The sequence below is a fragment of the Octopus bimaculoides genome, chromosome 7 (genome assembly GCF_046866305.1).
Source record: "Octopus bimaculoides isolate indiv1 chromosome 7, ASM4686630v1, whole genome shotgun sequence".
Classification (NCBI taxonomy): Eukaryota; Metazoa; Mollusca; class Cephalopoda; order Octopoda; family Octopodidae; genus Octopus; species Octopus bimaculoides.
The window spans coordinates 61,589,550-61,617,049 of NC_142934.1; the positions used below are offsets into that span (position 1 = coordinate 61,589,550).

Sequence of the window (27,500 nt, forward strand, 5' to 3'; positions counted from 1 at the left end):
ACATACTTACATACATACATACATACATACATACATACATACATGCATATATAAAAATGGTTAATATGTAGAAGTGTATTACAAGCCTTAATTTTCATTTCTGATTGAGAATCTTTATTTATAGCAGAACAGTTCTTTGAAATGACAGGAACATCATAATTCTTCAGTAGCATTACCCTTATTAGTCTAAAACATTGTGTCTGATCAATAAAACATTGATTATGGTTTCCAATATTCAGGAATCAAAGATAACTCTTCAACCAAATTGTTCCACTATTTTCACTTCTAGTTGTGGATTCGATTGTACGAAAGAAGATTAGATCTCGGTAAACCATGGAAATGACTTAGCTTTTATTAGTGGCTGAAACCTTTTTTTTTTTTACTTATTATTAATATTATTATTAAAGGCAAAGTTGACCTTGGTGGTCAACTTTGCCTTTCATCCTTTCTGAGTAAATAAAATAAGTGTCAGTTGAACACTAGAGACAATTTAATTCACTTAACACCAGCCCCAAAATTACTGGCCTTGTGCTAAAATTATTACTGTCCATGCGTAACATGGTAAGCTGGCTGAATCTTTAACATGCCAGATGAAATGCTTAGAAGCACTTTATCAGTCAATACATTCTGAGTTCAAATTCTGCTGAAGTTGACTTTACCTTTCAGTGTTTCAGGGTCGATAAAATAAGCACCAGTTGAGCATTGGGGTCAATGTAATTGACTTACACACTGCTCTGAAGTTGCTGGTCTTGTACTAAACTTTGAAACCAATATTATTAAAGGTAAAATCAACTGCAGTGGTCGACTTTGCTTTTCATCCGTTCTGGGAAGATGAAATAGGTATCAGTTGAGCATTGGGGTTGATGTAATTGACTCCCCCCCCCCACTATCCCTGAAATTACTGGCCATGTACCAAAATTCAAAACCAGTACCAATGTCCATGAGTAAGGCGGTGAGCTGACAGATTCATTGCCAGAAATGTTAGCACGCCAGGCGAAATGCTTAGTGGTATTTCGTCAGCTGCTACGTTCTGAGTTCAAATTCCACTGAGGTTGACTTTGCCTTTCATCCTTTCGGGGTTGATTAAATAAGTACCAGTTACGCACTGGGGTCAATATAATCAACTTAATCCTTTTGTCTGTTCTTGTTTGTTCCCTCTCTGTGTAGCCCCTTGTGGGCAGTAAAGAAATAAGAATCAATTCCATATTGGGCAAAATGCTTAGTGGCACTTCGTCCATTTTTACATTTTGAGTTCAAATTCCACCAAGGTTGACTTTACCTTTCATCCTTTCAGGGTTGATAAAATAAGTATAAGTTAAACGCCAGAATCAATTTAATTGACTTAGCCTCTCCCCCAAACCTGCTGCTCTTGTGCCAAAATTTGAAATCATTATTAATGTCCACAAGAGAGATGTCATAAATATAGACCTGTTCATCATTATTTTCTTATGTATGATAGTCATTCATTGGGATAGCCATGCTAGACATTTAGGTGGTCAGCAGCCATCAATGGTTTCTGTCCTCTGTCACATACAGAACAACTGCAAAATCGAAACCTGTCCAGCCCTTGATGCTGCTGGTTCAAGATTTTCCTTGTCTGCTTCTTCTTCTTTGTTCTGAGGTAACTCTGCCCTATAACAGCAATCCCCGACCATTTTTTGGCACCATGGACAAGTTTCATGCAACACAATTTTTCCAAGGACTGGCTAATCAAAATGGTGTTTATAATATATAATTTAATTATTGCATATATATTGCATCATCATCATTATCATCATCGACATTTAATGTCTGCTTTCTATGCTGACATTGCTTGGATTGCTTGACTGGAACTGGTAAAGTCAGGAGCTGCACCAGTTTCCATAGTCTGTTTTGGCCTGGTTTCTACAGTTGGATGCTCTTCCTAACATCAACCACTTTGCAGAGTGTCCTAGGTGCTTTTTCCATGACGCCATCACCAGTGCTTTTTCTGTGGCATCAGCACCAGTGATTTTTAGATGGCACCAGCACCCACACCAATGCTTTTTACATGGCACCTTGTATATAAAATGCTTACATAACTCAAAAAAAACCCTGAAGACCTGCGATAGTCAATGAAATAGAAATAAAATTTTGAAATTTATTCTTTCTGTGTAGCTCCCAATACCAAATGATCTACTGCTCAGTACTGGTATATGTCCCAGTGGTTAGGGACCTCAGCCCTTGAGGATGGTTTTGGGCAGGGGTCATGTTAAGATACATGTTCATACAAGGTTTCAATGTAGCGAAAATTGGTTCTTGGACTAATTAAGAATTAGCTATTCTACATTACCATTATATAGCAGGCAGTTTTCTATATAGCCTAGTTGGTATAACTGTTGTTGTTGATATTAACATTGTTTAACCCATCTTTTGGTACATCTATGGATACATTCAGGGCTTTTAAGTCAGTATATGGGCTATAGAGTCAAGGAGAAGTACCCTAATTATATGTCAGAACTCTTTCTACATCAGACAAAAATCTGACAGCCCTATCTTCATTGAATTTTAAAAGGTCACTCTTTCAGCAGGCCCAAAATCATCCTTATTCTATCTTGTAAATTTCCTGTCAGTAGCTTTGACTATAGTGTCTACTGTGTCCTTCCTTTTTGAAAAGGTAGGGTGTAATTTGAGAAAAATTTAGCTGCTACTTTTAGAAGTCCAAAACAGCCATTAAGGCTTCCTGTGTTTCTGTGACATCACCTTATACTTAATGTACATAACATCCTTATTGAAATTTTTGTTAGCTGTGTTATTTGAATTTAAATACCACATGTCATTCCTAGCTATTGTCCGTCACACCCCAGAATGTCATGACACCCTGGTTGAAAAACTACTGATATAAATGTTCTTTCATTGGCTTATCACGTTTCCAGCACTTTAATTGATAAAGATAGTTAAAAGCAATGTCATGTTTCAATATAAATATAAAAATCTCCTGTTTTATCCTGTAAATCCCAACTAGGATTAAAGATAAACTTTGCCAGGGAATGCAGCATAAGCAATTCCAAAGAACTTAAACGTTGCAAGATAACAATGCTATTAATGAATTAAGATCCTGATCACTCAGATACATTCCATCTGTCATTTTGTTTCGGTGGCTATCTCCTGGTTTTCTACGGTGCAAATATTTCCTTCTTAGTCTGCTGTGATACATCTGTCAAAGATACAGAATAAATTAATTCCCTATATATATATATATATATATATATATATATATATATATATATATATGTATATATGTATGCATACATACATACATACACACATATATATACATGCATATACATATATATATACATATATAACATATATATATACATATACACACTATATATATATATATATATATATTTATTTATTATATAATATATATATATATAAATATAAATATATGTATAAATATATATATATATAAATGAAAAATATATGTATATATGTGTGTGTATGTATGAATGCATGTATGTATATGGTGGAGTTGTACGTGTGTGCATTTATGTTTGTGTGTGAATGTTATATAGTGGGTATTTTCTATTCAATTTTGGATATTTCTGTTATCACCAACAGTTTATGCATATATACATATATATTTATACATATATATATATATATATATATATTTATATATATATATATATATATTTATATATATATATATATATATATATATATATATATATATATATATATATATATATATATATATATGTATATGTATGTATGTATGTATATATATATCATCGTCATCATCATCATCAGCGTTTACTGTCCATTTTCCATGCTGCCATGAGTTGGACGGTTCAACTGGGGAGGGGGGGCTGGGAAGCCAGGAGGCTGCAGCAGTCAAATGACTGAAACAAGTAAAAGAGTAAAAGAGTTTACATATGACGAAGTGCTGAAAAGTTCCTGGCTTTGGGTAAAAGGAAATACAGGAGGATCAGTTGATTATGATTTTATTCAACATATTTTCCTTTCAGATTCACGCACTTATTGCAGTGGTCCTTCAGTTTTTCTAAATCCTGAAAAAGAACTCAGAAGGTTGGACCTCGAACCAGCCCTTTCGCAATACCCTTAAAACCAGGAAATTTGCAGCACCCCTTCATACATATATACATATCTATAATATGTATTATGTATATTATGTATGTGTGTGTGCGTGTGTGTATATATATATATATATATATATATATATATATATATATATATATATATATATATATATATATATATATATATATATATATACGTGTATAAGGGATGACCACTAAGTGGACATCCAATATGCTAGAAAGAGGTCATCAACGTTGATGACCTCTTTCTAGCATATTGGATGTCCACCTAGTGGTCATCCCTTATACACGTGTGATACAATTTTTTCTGAATTTTCAGATTTTTTTATATGCTAGGCCACTTGGTTTTAAATTGAATTAATATTCAATTTATCACCCTATCTATATAAATATAAATATAAATATATATATATATATATATATATATATATATATATATAACATTTCATAGCTAGCCTCGATGGACTTCAGCCGGGTCCCTGCTGTATTCTTGGGATATTCTTTTGTTTGTAAAATTACTTCTCATCTGATGATTACAGTTTTTTTCTGATGGAGTAATGTTCTATTTCTTCTATTAAAAAATGCATAAGAAACAGATGTAATGAACTGACATTTATCCATTGTCCATATGGACAATTATCCATATATATATATATATATATGATATATATATATATATGTGTGTGTGTGTGTGTGTGTAGATATGTATGTATGTATGTATGTATGTATGTATGTATGTATGTATGCATGTATGCATGCATGTATATTATATTTGCATTCTCTTAGCACCGTTCAGCTGCTAACTGTGAGTCATATAGAAACAATCAGCTTATTGAAATTCCTCATATCTTCGATATGGAAAAAGTGTCTAACTTACAGTCTTAATAAATTTCTATTTGATCATATACTGTCTGTGATTATTGACTTTAGAGAGCCTCTAAAGCCAATAAGGTACAGCCTGTTTTTTCCATACCAAATCAATGAAGAATGGCCAATGTTCTTAAGGCAACCTGTTTACTTACTTTGTCAACTCAGAGATAAAAATGGTAATTTCACCATAATGGAATTTAAGTTCAAAGAATAGGGGAAAAGAGCCAGTCATCTCTGGCATTGTTTGGAACCACTAATATCTGCAAGAACAGCACTTTTTGTCTAAAACTTTAAGCCTAATAGAAAGATAGATTATTTCTAAAGACTAGTTATTATCACTTAGTTTCAGGCTAGCCTTCATCTGGCAGACTTATAATCAAAGACATTCCCACTATGACCATCCTGTTTTTATTTTTTTCAGACAATGTCTCTAGGACCACATTATTACATTTGCTCTTTTACCCCCCCCCCCCCAAACCGTTCCTAACCATCCTTCTGGTAAAATACACTTTCTTTGTTTCAATTAATTTTGAAAATACTGAAAATAACATTGGTGAATGGAATATAAATTTATATGAAATTTTGATAGCAAGTTTTAATTTAGATCACTCTAAAACAGGAAGTTTGTATCACAGAACTAGAAACCGATTGAAATGGGTTGGTATCAAAACAGCACTAGATTTGAAAGAGGTGTAGCTGCTATTTCTAGCAGGCCACATGATCATCAAGGTTTCCTTGATGACATTTCAAGTACTAGGGCTTATTGTCTTTGTTTTTTTAATATGGGTCCCTAATCTCGTGGGCTCATAGGTATTGTTGCCACGTTAGAAGCATCTGTGCCAGTACTGTGTAAAAAGCACCCAGTACACACTGTAAAGTGGTTGACATGAGGAAGGGCATCCAATTTTAGAAACCATGCCAAAACAGACATAGAGCCTGAATAGCCCTTCAGCTGGTCAGCTTCTGTCAAACCGTCCAACCCATGCCAGCATGGAAAACGGACGTTAAATGATGATGATGATGACAATGATGATGATAATAGTGATGATGAGGATAATGATGATGCTTGTATCCCATTGTGATTAAACATGTATATCTCTGTCTATATATATTTAAATGTATACTTAACAGAAATTTTCCTATCTATGAATATATTTACATATCTATGAATATATTTATGCTTAGCTCATAAATGAGTTAAACCTAAAGTGATGAGGCATTCATTCCCCCCCACCACCACCACCACGCCTCCTGTTTCATCTGAACAACTGTTCTGTTCTACATGCCTTCTTTTGTGATTGTTGAAATTCTTTCGACAAAATGGCATTAAAAGTGCTACCAGGTTTCATCTTTTGACATACAACCTTTTACAACAACAAAGTGTTGCTCATATTTCCATGTCTTTCTTCCTGTATATAAACTGGCATGTTTAGACTATATTGCCTGTAGAAAACCTTCAACAATATTTCCTGGCAAATGTCATCGACAATATTGTCATCGGGAGATTAATGGCACTTAACTTTACTATTGGCTGTAATAAATAATATACATCACAGAAAATGATACAAACATTGATCTGACTTTGTTAGGCTTTGCCATTGGCTGACATGTCAGATGTCAGAGGATATGACACAGACTAACCAGTGACAAATACATTCAACTTATCATATTTATTATTTGTTCTCTCTTGCGATTTTGAATGGCGGGCAAATATTTGGATGGAAGAGAAACTGGATGTTAAACTCAAATAAACTGAGGAAGAGAAGTGAAACATTGCAATATATATACCATTGTGAATGGGTTTTTTTTCACTCTTTAGCATTTAAACCGGCCATATCCAGCCAAAATATTCTGTCTGCTTTATGTTCAAACTTTCAGATCTAGCCTCTTACACTAACCCTACAATATCATTCTAAAAATTAACAGTTACCTCATCAAAATTTCATAGCTACAAGATTGTTTGTTGGCACTCCGTCACTTACAACGATGAGGGTTCCAGTTGATCCAATCAACGGAACAGCCTGCTCGTGAAATTAACGTGCAAGTGGCTGAGCACTCCACACATACGTGTACCTTTAACGTAGTTCTCGGGGATATTCAGCGTTACACAGAGTGACAAGGTTGGCCCTTTGAATTACAGGCACAACAGAAACAGGAAGAAAGAATGAGAGAAAGTTGTGGTGAAAGAGTACAGCAGGGTTCGCCACCATCCCCTTCCGGAGCCTCGTGGAGCTTCAAGTGTTTTCGCTCAATAAACACTCACAAGGGCCGGTCTGGGAATCGAAACCGCGATCCTATGACCGCAAGTCTGCTACCCTAACCACCGGGCCATTGCGCCTCCACACCTACAAGATAATGCATGATTAATTCAAAACAATGTGAATAAAAAAGTGTTCATTTTGACACAATAATGTGAACTCTAAAGGATTAAAAGGGTTTTTGTTTTTAGGCTTTTTTATGGGTGGGGGGGGGTAGTACAAATGAAGTGGTATAGTTTTAACCCTTTCAATTCAAACCTACCTCTAGTTCTATGATATAAAGTTCTCAATTTAAAGTGATCTGAATTAAAATCTTACATCAAAATTTCATGCTAATTTTATGTTTGAAGCACCAGCTTAATAATGACAAAATTATTTGAATAAATTCATCATTATTTTAATAATTTATTGAGACAAAGCAGAGTATTTCAACTGAATTATGGTAACGGAAAGGTTAATATCAACCTACCTAAGATCACTTTTAGTTTTATGGCACAAAAATCCTGCTTTGAAGTGTTCTGATTTAAAACTTTCCATCAAAATTTCATGCTAATTTATGTTCTAAACACCAACTAATAATAGCAAAATCATTTTACTAAATTCTTCATTATTTTCAAAATTAATTAAAACAAAACCAATCTATTCCATCAAAAATATAGTTATGAAAGAGTTAAAGGATAAGAATAAGCAAATCAAAAGTACATTGCTTCCACAATGTATTGCATGTTCTATAATTCTCATCAAGGAGAATGCTATGTGCAAATGACTTGTTTTCATTATATAAAGGTAAAAAAAAAAACTGGTGTGATCTGATATCTGAAAAAATATTAGCAGTGCAATGAAAAGTCGAATGACTCACCTTGCAGTTTGTTTACTGCATGACACAGGCCTGGAGAAATTGTACTTATGGAGCATTAACACCAGACAGATTTTCCTATTGGTTCAGAATTGATTTACAAAGTTAGATTTTGTGATGTATATACTGCCAACTCTTTGCAGCAAAAACAGCCACTTAGATAGTAGACAGTGGTAGTGGTAGTGGTAGTGATAATGGTAGTGGTAGTGGTGAGGTTTATATGGTTAGTTGACAAGCAAAAATAGCAACTAAATCTCCCTCAAATCTGACCGTAATGTTTTAGACACACTCAATAATGGAGCTTTTATCTTTTACTTGTTTCAGTCATTAGACTATGGCCATGCCATGGCACTACTTTGAAGAATTTTTAGTCAAATGTATCAACCCCCAGTACATATTATTTTCTTAAAGCCTGCTACTTATTCTGTTGGTTTCTTTTGCTGAACTGCTAATTTAAAAGGGTATATATATATATATATATATATATATATATATATATATATATATATATATATATACAGAGAGAGAGAGAGAGAGATTGTGTGAGAAAGAGAGCAAGAGAGAGAGAGAAAAAGACACATGTACATGTGTGTGTGTGTGTGTGAGTGTCTTTGTGCTTGTGTTTATCTTCTACCACCACTTGATGGCCAGCGCTGGCTTGCTTACATCTCTGTAACTTAATGGTTTAGTATAAGAGAGTAATAGTATAAGTACCAGGCTTAAAAAAATAATTATGTACTAGGATTGATTTGCTTGGCTAAAACCCTTTCAAGAGGTGCCCCAGCATGGCTGTAGTCCAATGACTGAAACAAGTTAAAGATGAAAGATAAAAAAAAAAGTACATAACATAAGATATATACGCATATATGTATATATAAATGTATGTATGTATGTATGTATGTATGTATGTATGTATACATATATAGATAGATAGATACAGACATATATATATATATATATATATATATATATATATACATATATAAAAATATACATCCATATATATATATAAATATATATACAGACACACACTACATATGTATACACACACACACACACATAAATCATCATTTTCATCATCAGTGTTGCATGGGTTGGATAAATAAATGAAGAAATATTGATGAACAACAATTGACTTACAGCAATTATTATTTATTAATTCAATACAAATAGACTGCATCCCATCTAACAGCTGTTTCTGCTTCAAATGTTGCATGGTATTGCCACTAAGATGCTAAAAAATATTTATATTTGGTAATAAAACCGATCTGAAAAATGGAGCTTCATCAGATTGAAGAATAAATAAAAGAAAAACCTAGAGAATAAAAAGGAAAAGTTGAACATGGTTATAATCATACCATTTTGGTTGTGTATCTCTTTGGGATGTTAAGTAAATGACTAAACCTAAAATAGTATTTGAACTAATAAATAATAATTGATGTAAGTCAATCGATGTTTATCAATATTTCTCCATTTTCTGTTTTCTTTAAATTTTGATTCTTGATAAACTCATGTTTGTCTTTGTCTTTACCTATAATTTATGAGCATAATACGCTTACATATGTATGCCCATGGTTAAACAAAGGTAATATACCGGTAGTATAATGGATACTTCTATCCCTTAGACGGTTATTTTAACCTCTAACTCAGCTAACCTTATATATCAGGACTGACCAGTGGTTAAACAGTCAGACTAAGCAAGTGTCATTAAAAGTCCTTCAATTAAGCTATACATACATACATACATACGTACATACATACATACATACATACATACATATGTATATGTACACACACACATGTGCACATGAATATACACATATGTATATGTAGGGATGATGAGCATGTGTGTGTGTGCGTTGTGTGCATGTGTGTATGTGCGTTGTGTGCATGTGTGTGTGTATGTTGTGTGCGTGTGTGTGTGTATGTGTGTGTGCGTGTGTGTGTGTGTGAGTGTGTGTGTGTGTGTGTGTGTGTGTGTGTGTGTGTACTGCATATCATAAAAGAGACACTGAATGGGTATGACTAAAGCACTTTTGTTATGTGTCTGCTCCAACATGGCTTTAACTGGAAGGAACTGCATAACAATAACAATGACAACAACAACACATCTCTACAGGTTAAGGACCATTTTTTTTTAACCTCCTTGAGTTAAACACAGTTATAACTTTCTCACTTTGCTCTTTGTGTTTTGATTGTTGGCACTCTGTTGCTTACGACGTCGAGGGTTCCAGTTGATCCAATCAACGGAACAGCCTGCTCGTGAAATTAACTTGCAAGTGGTTGAGCACTCCACAGACACGTGTACCTTTAACGTAGTTCTCGGGGATATTCAGTGTGACGCAGCGTGACAAGGCTGACCCTTTGAATTACAGGCACAACAGAAACAGGGAGTAAGAGTGAGAGAAAATTGTAGTGGAAGAGTATACAGCAAGGTTCGCCACCATCCCCTGCCGGAGCCTCATGGAGCTTTAGGTGTTTTCGCTCAATAAACACTCACGTCTGGTCTGGGAACCAAAACCATGATCCTATGACCGCTAGTCTGTTGCCCTAACCACTGGGCCATTGCGCCTCCACTGTCTTTTGATATCATTGCATGAAAAAGACATTGGAAGTGAGAGATATGACAAAGTTTTAATGAATGAATATGTGTGAAGTGAAAAGTGGGAAATGTTTATAAACATAAGTGTAAGACTATTTAGATTAGTCTTGAAATATTTATGACTACCAATGGGGTCAGGTGGTAATTTAGCTATTAGCTGCTCTTAAATTGCAGGCTTCTGGGAGTCGTATTCACTTAAGATAATGTTGAAAATTTGTGAATGTGTGTGTGTGTGTGTGTGTGTGTGTGTGTGTGTGTGTGTGTGTGTGTGTGTGTGTGTGTGTGAGTGTACGTGTGTGCATGTGTGAGTCTGAGTCCTGACTTTTTGCAGTAGCTGTAAGGGAGTATCATCATCATACAAGCAATGTTGTTCATTTCTAATCTTCCATGAAAACATGCCTGGTCAAAGGGAAATATTACCTTATTTGGAAAGAGGGTGACAGTTGGTGATAGGATGAACATCCAGCTGTAGAAAATCTGCTTCAGCAAATTCCGTTTGACCAATACAAGCATAGGAAAAGTGAACGTTAAACTGCTGCTGTTGCCGCCAGTGATGTTGATGATGATAACAATGACAGCAGTGGTGGATGCTGGTGGTGGTGGTGGTGGTATGCATTATGTATTAATTTTGTGGCAATAAAATCTTGGTCAGTTCCTCTCATTTGCACTGTCTTCTTCGTATGATGGTCTACAAAGAAGTATACCAGATAAAAGATCTTGCGATTACAAAGCAAACTTTTTAACCATCAGCCATAATCGATGTCAATGCTGGAATATTTTAATGTTAATGTCTGGAATATGACAACTAACAAATGTTGCTATTTAGTTTTATATGACTCGACAATGAGGAGGATAATCATGATGTCTTGAAATGATAACGTGGGTAATGAGCTTACAGAATCATTACCACAAATGAGACAAAAATGCTCAGTTGCATTCTGTTCTGTTTTCACATACTAAGTTCAAATTTTACTGAGGTTGGAAGTTAAAAGACAAAAATTATGCATTTGTGGTGCCATGGACTTCCTGAAGTTAGAATAATGCAAAAACAGAGCAGTGTTGAGGAAGAGTGATAAAATAAAGTTCTAGTCATGTGCTGGGGTTGATGGTATCATCCAGCCCTTCCTTTCAAAGTTGCTAGCATTGTGCCAAAATCAAAATCCATATTATTATTATTATTATTATTATTATTATTATTATTATTATTATTATTATTATTATTATTATTATCATTATAATTATTATTATTATTATTATTCAGTAGTTTTATTTTTATAGCGTGCTTTCACTTCACTACCGAGCGCAGCTCTGTGTGCCTTGGGTATGTGCTGTGGTTTGCTGTGATGCTCTTATGGTTACTGTATTGAAAGTGTTTTGCGTAGGATTTGTGCAGTGCTCAGTAGTGCAATTTTCTGTATGTTATATATATTTGTCCTTATTATTATCATCATCATCATCATCATCATCATCATCATCATCATCATCATCATCATCATCATCATCATCATCATTATTTTGTGAGGTTGTTGATTGAAGATATGTGTGCAGTTCCAAGTAATGCCAACTTTTGCAATACACGTAGATTGTAGAGTATTTCTAAAGTTCTCAGATGTTTTTTTCAGGTTTTCAGGTTGGGAGGTATTGAACCCAATGCTCCAATGACAATAGGGATAACTTTTATATTTGACTCTCATAGCTGCCACATCTTGGTGATCTCAATTCTCAGGTCTCCATATTTATCAACCCTTCCTCTTTCTTTCATGATGATATGTTGATCTCCGGGCACTGTCATGTCAATTTTTAGGCCCTCCTGATTGTCCCTCCTAAAGGTTACTATATCTGGCCTTCAGTGCTTTAATACCTTGTCTGTCTGGAAGTCAAAATCCAAGAGGGTTTTGCCTTCCCCTTTTCGTCCATTACCTTTTCCAGTGCATGTTGATACCAAGCACCTATAACCTCATAGCCATACTTATGGCATAGTAGTCAATGAAGGTTTTGAGCTACCTAATTATTATTATTTAGGCAATGAGCTGTTTAGTGACATTTCATCTATCTTTATGTTCTAAGTTCAAATTCTACCATGGTCAAGTTTGACTTTCATTCTCTCAGGTTCAATAAAATAAGTACTAGTTGAGCACCAGAGTCAGTGTAAATGACTTACTCCACATCCATCACCACCAAAAAAAGAATTTGCTGGTCTTGTGCCAAAATCTGACACCGTTATTATTGTTGTTGGTCTTGTTTTTGTAATTATTATTATTATTATTATTATTGTTATTATTATTATTATTATTATTATTATTATTATTATTATTATTATTATCATTATTATTATTATTATTATTATTATTATTAATATAATGATGATGATGATAATAATAAGCTTTTCTACTATAAGCATGAAGCCTGGAATTTTGGGTGAGAGGCCTAGTCAATTTCATTGACCCCCACCCCTCCTGTGCTCGACTGATACCTGTTTTATCAACTCCAAAAGGCAAAATCAGTCTTTGTGGAATTCGAACTCAGGACATAATGGTAGACATGATGATGCTAAACATTTTGATCTGTATTCTATCCTCGAAACAGATGTAATAACTTAACAAATCATTGATTGAAAAGAGTAAATCTCAAGAGTGAGAAGATTTTACTTATTTCCCTTTCCTTCCTCTTCAGAATGAAGATATACGGTGTATTGATGTTATCAGGTCTTTGATGTAGTAACTTTATTATCTTTAATTCTCCCATTAATGGAAAATGAAACCAATTTCTTACTAGTGGCTATTTCTAAGAATTGTTTTTTTTTTTTGTATGTCTTCTTATCGTATTTATTGATGTAGTGATGGAGTGATTGAGTGATTGATTACTTTAGTAAAAGACATTTTCCATGCTTAGAAGAGAGTATATGGTCTCAGGCTTACACTTGTCTGTTACTGGTGCCAAGTCTGCCAACACACCAATGATTGATGCCAAAGGGAAGTGAAAAGCTAAATCCCTGGGAATCTATAAAATTTTTGAGGTTGACTTTGCCTTTCATCCTTCCGATGTTGATAAAATAAGTACCAGTTATGCACTGTGGTTGATATAATCCCCCTAAATCTCAGATCTTGTGCCTATTGTAGAAAGAATTATTATTATTATTATTATTATTATTATTATTATTACTACTACTTCCGCTTTAGCGAAGGCAGAAGTATTGTTTTCAGTCGTGTTTGTTTGGCTGTGGACAAGATATCTTAAGTACCACTGGTTGGATTTGGATGAAACTTTCAGGGATGTTTGGCTTCATGACTGGCATGAACTGATTAGATTTTTGGATTGATCTGGCACTGGACAAGGATTCTGGATTATTTTTCCTGTTTTTTTACTTAATTTTTGAGAGCGGCCAAGTTCATTTTCAGTATTCTCATTTGTGAGAGCAGTCGAGTTTATTTCAGATATTCTCATTTTACAAATTACCTCTGGCTAATCGTTGAGAGGATGTCGGTGTTGCCTTGGCGGAGGTTTGTACTCTCTGAGTGGTCTTGTTATTCTTATTATTATTGAGGTGGCTAATTGATAGAATTGTTAGTATACCAGACAATATGCATTGCAGTATTCCATCCGTCTTTTTGTTCCCTAAAACTTGAGGCCTCGCGCTAATAGTAGAAAGGATTGTTGTTATTGTTGTTGTTGTTGTTGTTGTTGTTGCAGCTGCTGTTGTTGTTATTGGTTTTGTTGTTGCAGTGAACTGACAGAATCATTTCCTCGCCAGATAAAATGGTCAGTGACATTTCTTCCAGCTCTTTACATTCTTGCATTTAAATGTCATTTAAGTCATCTTCGCCTTTCATCCTTTTGGGGTCAATAAATTAAATACGAGGTGAGCATTGGGGAGGGGTTGTTGATATCATCGATTTCCCTATCTCCTCAGAATTACTGGCCTTGTGCCATAATTAGAAAGAACTATTACTATCATTCAAGATTTTCATTATTTCTTTTTACAGTAAGGCAGGAAGCTGGCAGAATCGTTAGCACACAGGGTGAAATGCTTAATATTTTGTTTGTCTTTACATTCTGGGTTCAAATTCCACCGAGGTCACCTTTGCCTTTCATCCTTTCAGGGTCGATGAATTAAGTACCAGTTGAGTACTGGCATCGATGTAACCAACTTACCTACTTTTCCCAAATTTCAGGCCTTGTGCCTATAGTAGAAAGGATTATTTCTTTTTACAGTAAGGCAGCAAGCCAGTGGAATTGTTAGCACACCAGGCAAAGAAGCTTTGCAGCGTTGCATCCATCTTTACAATCTGAGTTCAAATTCTGCCAAGGTTGACTTTGCTTTTCATCCTTTCAAGGTCGATAAAATAAGTACCAGTTGATCACTGGGGTCAATGTAATCTACTTACTCCTTTCCCCAAAGTTGCTGGCCTTGTGCCAAAACCTGAGACCATTATCTCTTTTTACAATTTTTCATCAAATTATCTCTTTCCATGTTATCACACAGGCAATAGTCTTGTAAATTAGAATATTTATATTTTTTAGTTGTCATAATTACTTGTTCAGTTATTTTGTCTGTCACGTTTGTGACCTAACAATATCATTCATGCTTATAGCTATCTTATCCTTTGTGTCTCTCAGTCTATAAAGATGCCTTTGAGCAAGCAGATATTCAGTTATGAGGTTTTTTTAATCATGTCATAGATATGGCTACCTCTGTAGTACCAGTGCCATGAGAAAATGTACCCAGTACACCTTACAGAGTGTGAAAAGAAAGGAAATCTTTAGTTTTGTGAAGAACATGATACCTCTTTCGTAAGGACAGATTAAGACCTCCAGAGGCTCTAAGCACTTAAAAGATTATGGTGCCCCCATATATATGGACTTCAAAATAAAAACAATTTTAAACCATAAAATAAAATTTTATTTTTCAAAATAAAACAAAACTAATAGTAAGACAGAAAATAATGCTTATATTTTTTTTTACTTTCACTTTATTTATATTTGAAAAGTTTTCTCCTACATTTTTTAAGTGCAAAGTTTATGGTCAGATCTTCAAAATTAGTCATATGTAACACATCTGCTTCTATACTTAATTGTGATAAGGCACCCCAAATATTATTTTTGCAAGTTTAAAGTGATTTCTTTTGTGCTGTAAACTATTTACCATTTCTGTGATCCCTCTCCCCTTGCTTCCCTTGATGCCCTAAACATGTGCTTATTTTGCTTAATGGTTTATCAAGCACTGCTTCCTAGTGATGATATGAAGAAAAGCACCCAGTTCACTCTGCAAAGTGCTGATGTTTGAAAGAGCGTCAAGCAAGAAACCAAATCAAAAATGAGACTCACAAGCTAGATACAGTCTTCCTTATCTAGATGAGCAATATTCATGAATATGTGCTAATTCAAACAGTGACAACCATTCTAACTTACACCAGCATAGAAAGTGGACATAAACCAATGATAGTGACAATGAGAAACATAACAATTACATCAGTCATAACAGCGATGATGAAAATGATGATTATAGTGATAATAATGACAATGGCTGTGGCAATGAAGAGGATAACAGTGAAGTATGATGACCATAAGAATCACAAAAATCTCTATGATGATGATGACGATGATGATGACAGCAACAAAGACAACAATGATGAAGGTGACAGTGACAGCAGTAATCAAGTGGTGGTGATGAAGATGATAATAGCAGTAGCAATGACAGTGGTGGTGGTAGTGGCGGCGGTGGCGGCAGCGGCGGTGGCGGTGGTGGTGTTTGAGCTTTGTTTTAGCTTGATCAGCATGTACCCTATACTGGAGTGTTCTTTTCTTCCTTTTAACTTATCAGCTACTTATTAAAATAAAGGTGACATGCAGATACTCAGTCTGTCAGACCATCAGGCAGGCAGACAGGCAGGCAGGCAGGCAGGCAGGCAGGCAGGCAAACATGCAGGCAGGCAGACTGCCAAACAGATTAACACAGCAGAGTAATTTGTCCCATTTGTCTTAAGCAATTCACAAACACAATGCCTGCTGTAAGGTTTCAATTTGTGGTCATTTGATCAGTCAACCACAGTTTTAACAATTACAGCCATCATGACATTTTAGTGATGATGAAGAATTCTTACAACATTCCAGCTTTGTCTTTCATTTTCCAATGAATGCAAACTTAATGATTCATTCGTTTTAGCTTTGTATTAGGTGTTATAGTTCGTGCAGGAGGTATTGTGAGGATATGAAGTTTGCTTCCCAGTCACAGTGTTCTGGGTTTGGTTCCACTCCAGGGCATCTTAGGCAAGTGTCTTCCACTATAGTCCAAGGCTGACCAACCACTTGGGAGTGGATTTGGCTGATAGAAACTGAAAGAAGCCTGTCATGTGAGTTTGTGTGTGTGTGTGCGTGTGTGTGTGTATCATCAGTATATATATATATATATATATATATATATATATATATATATATTGGTGCAAACGTGGCTGTGTAGTAAGAAGCTTGCTTCCCAACACATGGTTCTGGGTTCAGTCCCACTGCATGGCACCATAGGCAAGTGTCTTCTACTATAGCCTCAGGCCAACCGAAGCCTTGTGAGTAGATTTGGTAACCGGAAACTGAAAGAAGTTTGTCATATGTACATATTTGTGTGTTTGTGTATGTGTTTGGCCCCCAACCCCACCATCGCTTGACAACTGATTTTGGTGTGTTTACATCCCTGTAACTTAGCAGTTCAGCAAAAGAGACTTATGGAATAAGTATTAGGCTTACAAAGAATAAGTTCTGGAATTGATTTGTTCAACTAAAAGAATATATATCTATGATATTTATGATATATATATGGATCAAAACAGTTTGATTCATGTAACTCCCAGTAAATTGGTTGAGTGCCCTTCTTTCATTTATCCACTCACCTGTATATATATAAATATATATAACAATATTTTTATATAAGCTTATTTACAGGATTGTAAAAATGGTGCCATATAAAAAAAACATTCGCATATATATATATATATAATGAGAGACATTGAGTATGTTTCAGCAAGCTTATGGCAACAAGGCAACAAGTCATATGCAATGTTTTGAGTGGCATGGGTGCTTCAAAAGTGGAAGAACATCTTTGAAAGATGATGAGTGATCTGGAAGTTCTGCCGTGAGTGTCATCCCCAGAAATGTGAAGAAGATTCATCAGCTTATGCTTGAAGATCGTCAGAAGACAATCACTGACATTGCTGATGTTGTTGGTCTGTCGTATGAGTCCAATATTGTGTGGCAGTTGTAAATGAGCATCACTGTCAAACAAGCCGTGACTTTCATTTTCAATCTTTTGTGTGAAAACATCTTTAGCCATAGGGAAAAGTCACCTTGCTTGGAAATAGGTGAGAGGTGGCAGCAGGAAGAGGATTTGGCTATAAAATATCACCTCAATAAACTATATCCAACCTGTTAAAGCATGGGAAAGTAGATGCCTAAATGATGATAATAGGTCGATGATGATGATGATAATGATGATGGTGGTGATGGTGGTAGTTGTGGTGACAATGATGATGGTGATTGTTATTGTTTTTTTAAAGACTGAATGTTTGATTTTTGTTTTTGCCTCATCCGTCGCACACAGACGCACAAAAAAAATTACATTTGATCACTCCTTACAAAAAGTTCATTTAAGTGAAGCTAGTCTTTACAACATACAGGTATGTTTTTGGAGTGTTTTTTTTTTATTCTATATTTTATAACAAAATATAAAGAATATATTGTAAGAGGTGCCAGTTTTCTCTGTCTGGTGAAAAGTCAGACAGAAAGAGCACAAATTAGCATTCAGAACAAATCCCAATCTTTGTTAATTGAGGCAGAAGTTAGAAAGGAAAGAACAAAGTTGAGAATTTTCAACAAACTCTTCTTTTTATGTGTTAGAGTAAAAAATGCAACAACAAAGCAAAAAATGCAACAACAAAAAGAAAAAAACAAGACAATTAGAAAAACACAAAGAAAGTATTGGATGCTTAAAGACGGGATGAAAGATAATAATAGACAAAAAAAGAAATAAAGTGAGAAATAAAGAAAAAAGTGTGAACAGGATTATTTAAATGTTAAGTAATTGAAAGAGCAACAGCCAGAAAACTATTAGTTGAATGTCCTCTCATAATAATATCATCTTTAAGTTGATATGGCATTGATTATTTGATTATTCATAACTTGATATCAAGTGGTACCAGTGCAAAAGTCAAGTCTTCTATGTATACTAAATATTATCTCTTAAAATCACTAACTTTGTTTTTGGAAGCTAGTTATAACTTAAGGAAATGTAAAAAAAAAAAAAAAAAAAAAAAAAAAAAACAGAAAAGCCACAAAAAAACATTAGAGTAAAACATACAATATTTGTAGAAGTGTAGCTATAAAATGTCACTTCATTTCTTCTGCAGTAGCAGTAGCAAGAGCAGCAACAGTAATAACTGCAGTGGTAGCAGTAGTAGCAGCAAGGAAAACAGCAGCAATAATAAACCGCAACCATCAATAGAACTGCATCTACTGCAGCAGCAGTAACAACAATAGTCGCAATAGTGTTGAGATAAACAGAGAACGCTACTATTAGTGTTGTTATACTTTTTAAAGAAATCAACCGTCAACAGCATTGGTAGTAGTAGTAATAGTAATAGCGATAGTGGTGGTGGTGGTAGTGAGGGTTGTAGTGGTGGTGGTGGTGGTGGTGGTGGTGGTGGTGGTGGTGGTGGTGGTGGTGGTGGTGGTGGTGGTGGTGGTGGTAGTAGTAGTAGTAGTAGTATTAGTAGTAGTAGTAGTAGTCAAAGAGAAGTGAAGGTGAAGTGACTGTATCGATGGGTGGGTACTGCCACAGAGCTGACTGACCATTACCACTTTCTCTGAAATTTCTTAGAGGAAATAACAACCACAACAACAACACCGACAACAACAACAACAACAACAGCTACATTATGAATTAGTTAAAATCTTATCTCGTATATATAATAGACAAATGCCAAATTCTTGGCTTGCTGATAAATCAGTCACTCTTCATGGATTTCAGATTACTGTCTCCTACTCTCCATGTTTATATGTGAATGGACAGCTGATAGCGAGCGAGCGAGCAAGCTGCGGAACATCTCAAAAACTGTGCTAACAACATTTAATCAACAAGGGCCTTTTAGTAATGGGAGGGGTGTTCTTTACCAGTTCCTGTTGCATTTTCTGTTCAGCTGCCAATATAAGTAATTCAAGTTACAAAAAAAAATTATAAAACAACATTTAAGCAAGTAAAATAAATATCAAAATATTTTAAAAGATATTTTTTTTTTTTTCAGTTTATTAAAATTGTAGCATAAATATATTAATTCCATACAAAAACAAAAATATATAGATTTGCATGCATGTTCATAAAACAAATATATTTATATGTATATACATAAGGAGACATATAGTTATAAATATAAATAAAAATTATAGATAATATATATATATGGTATATGTATATATTTTCCTGCATCATATCGGATGTGGATACAAAAAGAAAAAACAATATTATTTCGATGAAGATAATCAAAGAATTTTTTGGTAAATGAAATGGATATCTTTGAAAAAGGAATGAGAAAGATTAAATCTGATAGATAAGTTGGCTTCTAACTAATTACAAATTATTCAATTAATTGGACTTGCAACTTCTTCCAAACCAACAATGAGTCAAACTTGGGTTACATGCATGTAAGTTCTCTGAATATTTCTACTAATTCTATTTTAAATTTTAATTCCAAACAACTATCAGATATTATTTATTTATTTTTCCCTTTTTCTTTTGACTATTGTTGTTGTTGTTGTTGCTGCTGTTATTATCATTATTGTCATAGTTTTTTGCTGCTTTATCTAAACTGGGAGATACTATTTGACTCATAATGTCCTCTCATTCATTGCACTAATAAAACAAATTATTATTATTATTATTATTATTATTATTATTATTATTGCATCTACTTCTATTATTATTATTATTATTATTATCATTATTGAGGGTGGTGGATAGGCATAGTCATCAGCTCATTGGAAAAATTACTTTGCAGTATTTTTTGATGCTCTTAACATTCTGAGTTCATATCCTGTCGAGGTCAACTTTGTCTTTCATCTCTCTGAAGCCAATAAATTAAAGTACCTGGTCAAATACTTGGGTCAATATAATCAGCTAATTCCCTCCCCTCAAATTCACAACCCTCGTGCCTAATTTAGAAACCATTATTATTATTATTATTATTATTGCTGCTGTTGTTGTTGCTGGTGGTGGTGGCGGTGGTGGTAGTCGTTGTCGTTGTGGTCATCATTGTGGTGGTGGTGGTGGTGGTGTTATTATTAAGGTGGTAAGGTGGTAAGCTGGCAGAATCATTAGCACACCAAACAAAATGCTTCACAGCATTTTGTCTGTCATTACACTCTGAGTTCAAATTCCACTGAGGTCACCTTCGCTTTTCATCCTTTGGAGCTCAATAAAATTAAGTACCAACCATGCACTGGGGCTGATATAATTGAGTAGCACCTTCCACCAGAATTTCAGGCCTTGTGCCTAAAGTAGAATGACTATTACTGTTGTCGTTACCTTTAAATGTATTGTAAAGGCGGCGAGCTGGCAGAATCGTTAGCATGCTGGGCGAAATGCTTAGCAGTATTTCATCAATTCTCACATTCTGAATTCAATTTCTGCCTAGGTTGAGTTTGTCTATCATCCTTTTGGGACCAATAAAATAAGTACCAGTTGAGCACTGGGTTGCTGTAATCAATTATTCAGGCTATATACCTGTAGTGGAAAGGTTTATTATTTTACATTCTGAGTTCAAATTCCACCAAGGTCAATGTAATCACCTTACCACCTCACCTGAAATTGCTGGCCTTGTACCAAAATTTGAAACCATTATTATCATCATCATCATCATCACCATCATCCCCATCATCCCCATCATCATCATCATCATCATCACCACCATCACCATCACCACCACCACCACCACCACCATCATCATCATCATCATTAAGTTGACAAGCTGCCAGAATCATTAGTACATTGGACAAAATGTTTTGCAGGACCTCTGTCTCTTTACATTCTAAGTTCAAACCCCACTGAAATCAACTTTGCCTTTCATCTTTTTAGGGTCAACGAAATAAGTATTGGTTAAGCACTATACCCACTCCCACTAAAACTGCAATCCTTATGCCTATATCAGGGACTTGTTGTTATTACTATTATTGAGTGAGAGAGTAGTGTATGCCATCAAAGTGATGCTGGGGTACAAGTATATGAAGCCTAATATACTCATCATGACTACCTATCTGATAAGGGTATACCAGGCAGATGATTCACACCCATATGTGTGTAACATTGTGATTTCATATCAAGAGAAACACCACATGACCTTCCAGGTGGGGCCTAGTTAGAATTTTCTTCAGGTCAAGTAGCCCATCCCACTCAAAAGGTTTCTGAATAAAGTTTGTTTAAGGATGATGAATGAAACATCCATGTTTCCAGAGGTGAATTATTTAAACCCCAAAGAATTTCTTTCAACACATGGCTATGATGCTCTACAGCTACTTCTGCTAGTGATCAGAAATGCATATATCGTCAGTCACTAAGGGTCATGCTCAACTGGTTAAGGTCAAACATCTGACAAGCAAATCTGTGGTATTGAGCAGGATATTTACTGTAGCCCACCTTTTATACCAAGACAAAACAATGTACATGATAACACTTCCAATCAGTTAAAATCAGAAGCCATGAGAGCTTTTATTATTATTATTATTATTATTATTATTATTGTTGTTGTTGTTGTTGTTGTTGTTGTTGTTGTTGTTGTTGTTGTTGTTGTTGTTGTTGTTGTTGTTGTTGTTGTTGTTGTTGTTGTTGTTGTTGTTGTTGTTGTTGTTGTTGTTGTTGTTGTTGTTGTTGTTGTTGTTGTTGTTGTTGTTGTTGTTGTTGTTGTTGTTATTATTATTATTATTATTATTATGGAAGGTGGCGAGCTGGCAGAACTCTTAGCACACGGGGCAAAATGCTTAGTGGTATTTCATCTGCTGCTACATTCTGAGTTCAAATTCCACCGAGGTCAACTTTGCCTGTCACTTTTTCAGGGTCAATAAATTAAGTACCAGTGAAACACTGGTGTTGATGTAATCGATTCATCCCCTCCCCCAAAAAACATTGCTGACCTTGTGGCAAAAATTTGAAACAATTATTATCATTATTATTATTATCATTGTCATTGTTATCATCATCATCGTCATCATTATTATTATTTTTTAGTTGGCGAGCTGGCAGAATTGTTAGTGCACTGGACAAAATGCTTAGTGGTATTTCACCTGTCACTACCTTCTGAGTACAAATTCCACCGTGATCAACTTTGTCTTTCATCCTTTCAGGGTCAATGAAATAAGTACCAGTTACATACTGGGGTCGATGTAATCAACTTACCCCCTTCTCTTAATTTCAGGCCTTGTGCCTATAGTAGAAAGAATTATTATTATTATTATTATTATTATTATTATTATTATTATTCAAGCAATGTGTTAATAGACCTCTTGAAGCATTGGACAAAAAGTCTTGTAGAATACAGTTATGGCCCTTTTCACTTTGAGTTCATGTACCTTCTAGATCAACATCACTTTCATCCTTCTGGTGTCAATAAAGTACAATACCATTCAAGTATTGTGGTTGATTTCATTGACTAATCCCTACCCCTATATTTCTGCCTTTGTACCTAAATTGTTGTTGTTGTTGTTGTTGTTAATACTGTGGTGAGTGCAACACAAAATGCTTTAAGACATTTGGTGACATTGAAATCCTATTGAGATGGGCTTTGTGTTCCATTCATTCAAGGTCAATAAAATAAAGTACCAATCAAGCAATAGAGTCAGATAGTTTATATCCCTTTTCACAAAGTTGTGGCCTTGTTAAAAAGCATTGGCAATTCCAGATTACTCAATAAGGAGTATTGGGCTGATTTCTTAGTTTCTCTGGCATATATATGAAGGTATGTGGCTCACGATTGTAAGGTCGTGAATTCAATTCCCAGTGACGCATTGTGTCCTTGATCAAGACACTTTATTTCACATTGCTCCAGTCCACTCAACCGGCAAAAATGAGTAGTACTTGTATTTCAAAGGATCAGCTTTGTCACACTGAATCTCCCTGAGAATTACGTAAAGAGTACATGTGTCTGTGGAGTGCTCAGCCATTTGCACATTAATCTCATGAGCAAGCTGTTCCGTTGATTGTATCAACTGGGACCCTCATCGTCATAACTGACGGAATGCTCCTATATTCCTCCCTGAATGAAACACTGGTCTGTCACCGGATTATTCATTTTAACAGGTGGACAGCAGCAATGTGAAATGAAGATTTTCATTCAAGAGCACAACAAACACATCATCCAGTCCAACACCCTAACTACTATGTCATGAGCCTCCACTAAAAAAGAATATGATTGTAATGCTTGTTAAAAAGCATTATAATTATATTTTTTCTCATCCATGATTGAGCAGACCAATTATTTAAGGTTTTGCAGTTGTTTCCACCCCAGATGTAAGTATATGAAGAGCTACATGATTCAGTGGGTCTTTACTTTTTTATAATACTAGGAGCCTTAATTTTGAGGGGTGAGGGTAAGATGAGTACATCAACCCCAGTACTCAACTGGTACTTATTTTATTGACCCCCCAAAAGGATGAAAGACAAAGTTGACCCCAGCATGATTTGAACTCAGAACGTAAAGAAAGACGAAATACTGTAAAGAACTTTGCCCGACATGCTAATGATTCTAATGCAAAAGAAATAACAAAAATATTATTATTATCAGCTTCGTCCACTACACAACCTATTTTGTCATTGCCACAAGACAGAAGAACACCACCAGCCCTACCTTGTTAAAGGTGGAAGGGGGAACAATCCTTATGATGGTTTTGGCCAATAGTTGGATTAGTCCCATATGTGGTAATTGCTGTTTAACATAATTCCACAAATCAGCAATACATGGCCACTGCACGAGTACATGTAGAGCAATTTCATCACTCTGCACACATCTTGAGTAGTCCCACTTGTCAGCGCCTCTCTGCCTGTAGAGTTTATCTCAAACCAGCATGGAAATACTGCCAGGCAGGATTGTCCAAGCTGCACACATAGCAATGAAGCCATTCTTCACACAATCATTGTTGAGGTGTGAAGTTATGTCAAAAGAGGTTGTGTGGTGGGCAAGGCTGAAAGGTCTGAGGAAGGATACATTCCACTTTAGTCAAACCCTCATCTAGTTTTTAAAATTCTTCATGGAAAGAAAAGTGAGGGTGGAGAGGGAAGTGCTACCTCCCAGTGAATTTGTGAAAAGATGGGTAACTGGCTAAATTGGTTAGAGTGAATGGCCCAGCTTGAAGCATGCACCAATAGATTGAAGAGCAACAGTCGGGAGAGAACTTGTTCTTTGCTGGTCACTATAATCTTGGATTTGTGGGATTCCTTGATTGGTCTTAGTTGGAGTTTCACTTGTATCAGGAGAACTGCATCATTCATATTATCACACACTTTGTATACTATGTATACTTCTGTTGTATTTCACCATCTTTTCCATTTCTTTCTTTTATGTAAATCCTCACACAAATTGCTGACTGTCATTGTGATGCAACCCTCATGTATGCCTCTGTAGTTACTAAAAGAAATCATCATCATCATCATCATCATCATTAGCAACATTTCATCTGACTTCACATTCTGAGTTCAAATTCTGTTGAGGCTGATTTACCCTTTCATTATTTCAAGGGCGATGAAATAAGGACCACTCAAATACTACAGTTGACGTAATCAAAGAGCCCTCTTCCCCAAAATTTCAGGCCTTGTGTCTATAGTCATGTGCCTATAGTAATGGCTTGATCTATACTCTACAGGTGCTAAAGCCTTACACCCAGAGATTAGGTGGTCCACTGTTAAAAGGCCATCATTGCAGTATCAGCACTCTGGGTCTACACCATCTCTCATCACATTAGTATGATAGTTCTGGGTCAATAAGCTCTGATCTTGAGCAGCCAAGATAAATCCTTCACTCTCTGCCTTTAGCCCTGAGTTCCGAAGCCACTGATGGGTGTGCTTCTAGTCTACATCAGCTACATTTGCTTCAGGCCACATATTTGTCATTTATTATTATTATTATTATTATTATTATCATTATTATTATTATTATTATTATCATTATTATTATTATTACTTCCGTTGCATTTGTTTGTTTGTCCATGGACAAGATATATCAAGAACCGCTGGATAGATTCAGATGAAACTTTCAGGGATGTTTGACCTTGTGATTGGCACAAACTGATTAGATCTTGGGATCGATCCAGTACCAGACAAGAATTCTGGATGATTTTTCCTGCTTTTTTTTACTTAATTTTCGAGAGTGGTCAGGTTCATGTTTAGTATTCTCGCTTGTGAGAGCACTCAAGTTTATTTCAGATATTCTCATTTTAAAAATCCTCTCTGGCTAATCATTCAGTGTACGTTGGAGATGCCTTGGTGGAGGTTTGCACTCTCTGAGTGCTCTTGTTATTATTATTATTATTATTATTATTATTATTATTAGGAAGGGCATCCAGTCATAGAAACCATGCCAAATCTTACTGGAGTCTGGTGCAGCCCCTCAGTTTACCAACTCTGGTCAAACCATCCAACCAATGCCAGCATGGACAACGGTCATTAAATGATGATGATGGTGATGATGATGATGATGATGATGATGATATTGAACAGATAGAAACAATAGAGCATTGGACTTAGGTTCTACTTTTATTCATCTTCAATCTGACTTTAAATCAAATAAATTAAGTACCAGCGCCAGTTATATAGACACACGGTTCAGTTGTCTATATACTCTCATACTCTCCATAACCCTTACAAATTTAGATCTTTATAGCAATACTTAAAAACATTATAAATTATTACCAAAAAACAGGGTGTGGCATTCCAATACTGAATTTTATATTTTTCAAGTTGGGCTTACATTTCTTTGGCATTTATTTTACCAATTCTCCCTCTAGGAGCATATAATGGATTGATTCATTCAACTGTACTACTTCCAATAATTTTGTAGAGTTATTATCAATATCAGAAATGACTATTATTTCATTAGTGTTATTCATGTTTTTGTTTTTTTAAGAAATCTAGTACTGAATTGTCTGGTACCATCCTCAATCGTTTTATCAATCATTTTGGTTACTAAAGAAAGATCTAGAGATTGTAATTTCAATTCTTAGACCAGGTGGTGCATTATGTTCCTGAGCAAAACACTTCATGTCATGTTACTCTTCAGTTACTTCAACATCTGATGTGTGGTACACCGTGCAACCTGTTCAGACAACATTGATTTGATGGAGGGAGTGAGTTAATGTACAGCACGGACAATTGGTCACTATAAACAAATCATTTGTGCAGGTCATTCAGCAAAAAGCTGAACACTCATATATTGTCTTCAATGGGAGAGTCCATCATTATTATTATCATTAAGGTGGTGAGCTGGCTGAAGTGTTAGCATGCCAGACAAAATGTTTAGCTGCATTTTGTCTGTCTTTATGTTCTGAGTTCAAATTCTGCCAAGGTCGACTTTGCTTTTCATCCTTTCAGGGATCAATAAAATAAGTACCAGTTTAGCACTGGGGTTATGTAATTAACTTACCCCATCCCACAAAACTGCTGGCCTTGTGCCAAAATTGGAAGCCATTATTATTATTATAAATTATCTTTTTGATTTAAGCTTGATTTTATTCCTAGTAAAATTTATGTGATATCCACATGATTTCAATAAGTCATTAAGTACTCAAACCCTTCTGATGATTTTCCTTCT

General features: G+C 35.1%; 1 protein-coding gene across 10 annotated transcripts in view; it reads left to right on the forward strand.

Moving 5' to 3' along the window:
• Positions 1-27,500, forward strand: part of LOC106867691 (tumor protein p53-inducible protein 11) — a 546,722-nt gene that overhangs the window by 151,526 nt on the left and 367,696 nt on the right. Inside the window, exon 1 of one of the 10 annotated variants that reach the window (XM_014912641.3) lies at positions 20,188-20,355. The exons of the other annotated variants lie outside the window; for them this stretch is intronic. Within the exon in view, the coding sequence (XP_014768127.1) occupies positions 20,330-20,355 (26 nt within the window). The 5' untranslated portion in view covers positions 20,188-20,329. Of the gene's footprint in view, positions 1-20,187; positions 20,356-27,500 lie in introns of those variants that run through there. 10 annotated transcript variants of the gene reach the window in all.